The sequence below is a fragment of the Onychostruthus taczanowskii genome, unplaced genomic scaffold, assembly GCF_017590055.1.
Source record: "Onychostruthus taczanowskii isolate IOZ18803 unplaced genomic scaffold, ASM1759005v1 scaffold651, whole genome shotgun sequence".
Classification (NCBI taxonomy): domain Eukaryota; kingdom Metazoa; phylum Chordata; class Aves; order Passeriformes; family Passeridae; genus Onychostruthus; species Onychostruthus taczanowskii.
Genome location: NW_024504245.1, coordinates 4,353 through 8,456, shown reverse-complemented (window position 1 = coordinate 8,456; position 4,104 = coordinate 4,353). Strand labels below are relative to the sequence as shown.

At 51.2% G+C, this 4,104-nt stretch overlaps 1 protein-coding gene across 1 annotated transcript in view; it reads left to right on the top strand.

Annotated features, from left to right (window-relative positions):
• Positions 1–466: 466 nt before the first annotated feature.
• The window catches only part of LOC121344635 (olfactory receptor 14A16-like), a gene marked incomplete at its 3' end in the record, with an annotated part of 7,706 nt that continues 4,068 nt past the window's right edge, over positions 467–4,104 (top strand). The window contains exon 1 of the mRNA XM_041420785.1: positions 467–1,378. Within this exon, the coding sequence (XP_041276719.1) occupies positions 467–1,378 (912 nt within the window). The remainder of the gene's footprint in view (positions 1,379–4,104) is intronic.

Here is a 4,104-nt window from a genome sequence, read left to right as displayed (position 1 = left end):
TGAAACTGAAGACTTCAAGATGTCCACTTTATTTTTCATGCATGTTTTAAGTTGGATCACCCTGAACAACAGGGAGGTGTAATGAGGAAAGGGCATCTGTGTGGTTCCAGCAGGTCTCACTGCAATGGGGTACAGGGAGCCCTGTTTTCCCTCTAGGCTCCCCAGTGTTCAGGCTGACAACCATGCTGAAGACGAGGCAGTAACTCAAAAACACAAACCTGAACTCAAAAAAAGGTTAGGAAAGTTCCCTCATAGGAAGAGTAATAATTTTGAGGGAATTAAAAAAAAAAAAAAAAAAACCACCATAGGATTGACTGCAAGAAGGCAAGAAGTTGGTGCCAGTTTGTCAATGTCTTCTTTCAACAGACCATGATTCCCAGAATGAAGAAATGTCCAATCTGACACTGCCATTTCCTTCCCAGACAGGTTTTAATCCTCTATAAATACCCATACCCCAAAGCAGCAAATGTCCAACAGCAGCTCCATCAGCCACTTCCTCCTGCTGGCAGTGGCAGACACGTGGCAGCTGCAGCTCCTGCACTTCTGCCTCTTGCTGGGCATCTCCCTGGCTGCCCTCCTGGGCAACGGCCTCATCATCAGCGCCATAGCCTGCGGCCAGCACCTGCACACGCCCATGTTCTTCTTCCTGCTCAACCTGGCCCTCAGCGACCTGGGCTCCATCTGCACCACTGTCCCCAAAGCCATGCACAATTCCCTCTGGGACACCAGGGACATCTCCTACACAGGATGTGCTGCACAGCTCTTTCTCTTTGTATTTTTCATTTCAGCAGAATTCTTCCTCCTGACCATCATGTGCTACGACCGCTACGTGTCCATCTGCAAACCCCTGCACTACGGGACCCTCCTGGGCAGCAGAGCTTGTGCCCACATGGCAGGAGCTGCCTGGGCCAGTGCCTTTCTCACTGCTCTACTGCTCACAGCCAATGCATTTTCCCTGCCCCTGTGCCAGGGCAATGCCCTGGGCCAGTTCTTCTGTGAAATCCCACACATCCTCAAGCTCTCCTGCTCCAAATCCTACCTCAGGGAATTTGGAGTTTCTGTTTTCACTACCATCTTAGCATTTGGCTGTTTTGTGTTCATTGTTTTCTCCTATGCGCAGATCTTCAGGGCTGTGCTGAGGATCCCCTCTGAGCAGGGCCGGCACAAAGCCTTTTCCACCTGCCTCTCTCACCTGGCTGTGGTCTCCCTGTTCCTCAGCACTGGGTTTTTAGCATACCTGAAGCCCCCCTCCATCTCCTTCCCATCCCTGGATATGTCACTGTCAGTTCTGTACTCAGTGGTGCCTCCAGCCCTGAACCCCCTCATCTACAGCCTGAGGAACCAGGAGCTCAAGGATACCCTGGGAAAACTGGGGACTGTATCTTCAGAAGCAATAAATTCTCATTTCTGTTGCACAGCCTTCAGAATGTAACTCTTTACAATCTCAGCCTTTCCCCCCCTATTTGTCTATTTCTTATTATGGGGACTACTTGTATTGTTGTAATGTTTCTCACAAAATTCTGTAGTATTACTTTTAGCATTTCTACATTAATATCTACCTTTCTTTTGAAACAGAAAGATTTGCAAGAGGCTTGTTCCTTTGGCATTTAAATAAAAACAAGTGGTTTCCCTGGCTTGTGTGTCCAAGGAATTTCCTCAGCCCTCTTGTCTGGCTTCTAAATACAGGAAGGTCAATACATGTTTCACTAATGAGTGGATATATCTATTACAGCTCTAATGACCATGAATATTTCTCTAATGAGCAGATACAAAGATCTAGCTGTCACCTTTGGTTCAGGGCCTGTTGTTTAGGCCTCACTCAGGGCCTGTTGTCCAGGCCTTGGGACCTCAGGGATGTGGATTAGTGCTGGGCTTGGCACTGCTGGGTGAATGGCTGGACTGGATGAGCTCAGAGGTCATTTAGAACAGGAAGGGTTGTATAATTGCATTATTCCATCTGCTGGAATCGTCCAAGTCCATCTTAGCAGCATTAATTTGGTCAAAAAGTTTTTTTTAGAGTGTGTGGAGGACAACTTTTTGTCACAGCTGGTGAGTGAGCCCACCAAGGGAGGGATTGTGTTAGATCTTGTCACTTGCAAATACAGATGGGCTGGTGGGAGATGTGGTGGTTGGAGGCCACTTGGGGCAGAGTGTTCATGAAATTACAGAGTTCTTGATATTTGGTGAAATGAGGAAGAACCTAAATAAGACTCTTCCACTGGACTTCTGGAGACTTTGGCTTCTTAGGAGACTTATTCAGAGAGTTCCTTGGGAAGCAGCCCTTAAAAGCAAAGGCACTCAGGAAAAGTGGGCATGCTTCAAAACAGAGACCATGAGGGCAGAGGAACAGACTGTTCCTGTGTTCTGAAAGATGAGGCGATGTGGCAAACGTCCAGCCTGGATGCACAAGGGGGATTTGAAGGAAGTTAAGAATAAAAATAGGATGTATCACCTTTGGAAGGATGGTCAGGTCTCTCAGTAAGTGTTTAAGGGGGTTGCTGGGGCATGTAGGAAAAAAATTAGGGAGACCAAAGCTAAGTACATACTCAATTTGGCAAATTTGTAAGGGTTAATAAAAAATGTTTTTCCAAATATATCAACGGTAAAAGGAAGGGTAAGACCAACCTTTGTTCTCTATTAGATGAGGGAGAGAACTTAGTAACTGCAGATGAGGAGAAGGCAGAAGTGCTTAACACCTTCTTTGCCTCAGTCTTAATGGGAAGACGACTTGCCTTCCAGAAAACTGCCCTCCTGGGCTGGTCGATGGTATCAGGGAGCAGAATGGTCCACTCATTATCCAGGAGGAGGCAGTCAGAAAACTTGAGCTGCTTGGATGTTCATAAATCCATGGGACCTGATGGGATCCACCCCAGGGTGATAAGGGAGCTGGCAGATGAGCTTGCCAAGCTGCTCTCCATCATTTACCAGCAGTCCTGGCTCACTGGGGAGGTTCCAGATGACTGGAAGCTGCCCAGTGTGACACCCATTCACAACAAGGGTGGGAAGGAGGATCCTGGTAATTACAGGCCAGTCAGCCTGACCTCAGTACACAGTGAGGAAATGGAACAGTTTCTACTGAGTGTCATCACCCAGCACTCACAGCATGGCCAGGGTATCAGACCCAGCCAGCAGGGGTTCAGGAGGGGTAGGTCGTGTTTCACCAACCTGGTCTCCTTTTATGACCAGCTGACCCTCCTGGTGGATGCAGGAAGGGCTGTGGATGTGTCTGTTTGGACTCCAGCAAGGCCTTTGGCACTGTCTCCCACAGCACACTCCTGGAAAAGCTGCAGCCCAGGGCTGGGACAGGAGCACTCTGTGCTGGGTTCAGAACTGGCTGCATGGCCGGCCCAGAGAGTGCTGCTGAGCGGTGCTGCATCCAGCTGGGGCCAGGCACCAGTGCTGTCCCTCAGGGCTCTGTGCTGGGGCCAGCTCTGGTCAGTGTTTTTATTGATGGCATGGATGAGGGCATTGAGTCTTTCATTAGTAAATCTGCAGATGACAGCTTCTCTGGGCAAGCTCTGATCTCTGCCCAGGTGAGCAGGGACAGGACCCGAGGGAACAGCTGGAGCTGGGCCGGGGCAGGGCTGGGCTGGAGATCAGCAGAAGCTTCTTCCCCCAGAGGGGGCTCGGGCACTGCCCAGGCTCCCCAGGGAATGGGCACAGCCCCGAGGCTGCCGGAGCTCCAGAGGCCTTTGGACACCGCTCCCAGGGCTGCACAGGCTGCGATTGTTGGGGGTCTGTGCAGGGCCGGGGGCTGGACTTGGTGATCCCAATGGGCCCCTGCCAGCTCAGCCCCTTCTGCAATTGTCACCCTTTGGCTCAGCCTTTGAGGTGCTGGCAGAGCTGTTGGGGACAGGGCAGGAGCGGTGATAGCCCCAGCGTTCCCCTGTGTGTGACACCCCAGCGGTGACAGCCCCAGCGTTCCCTCCCTGCAGACGCTCCAAGGGAAGCGTCCAGAGCCGCGTCCAGTCCATGGAACTGAGCGGCCACTGCCCAGCCCGGCCTGGGCTGATGTGGATTCCTCTGCACACAGCTGGGGAAAGTCCCCCTGGCCACCTGCACAGTGGCACAGACAAGGGTCAGACACAGTTACAGAGCTCTGCC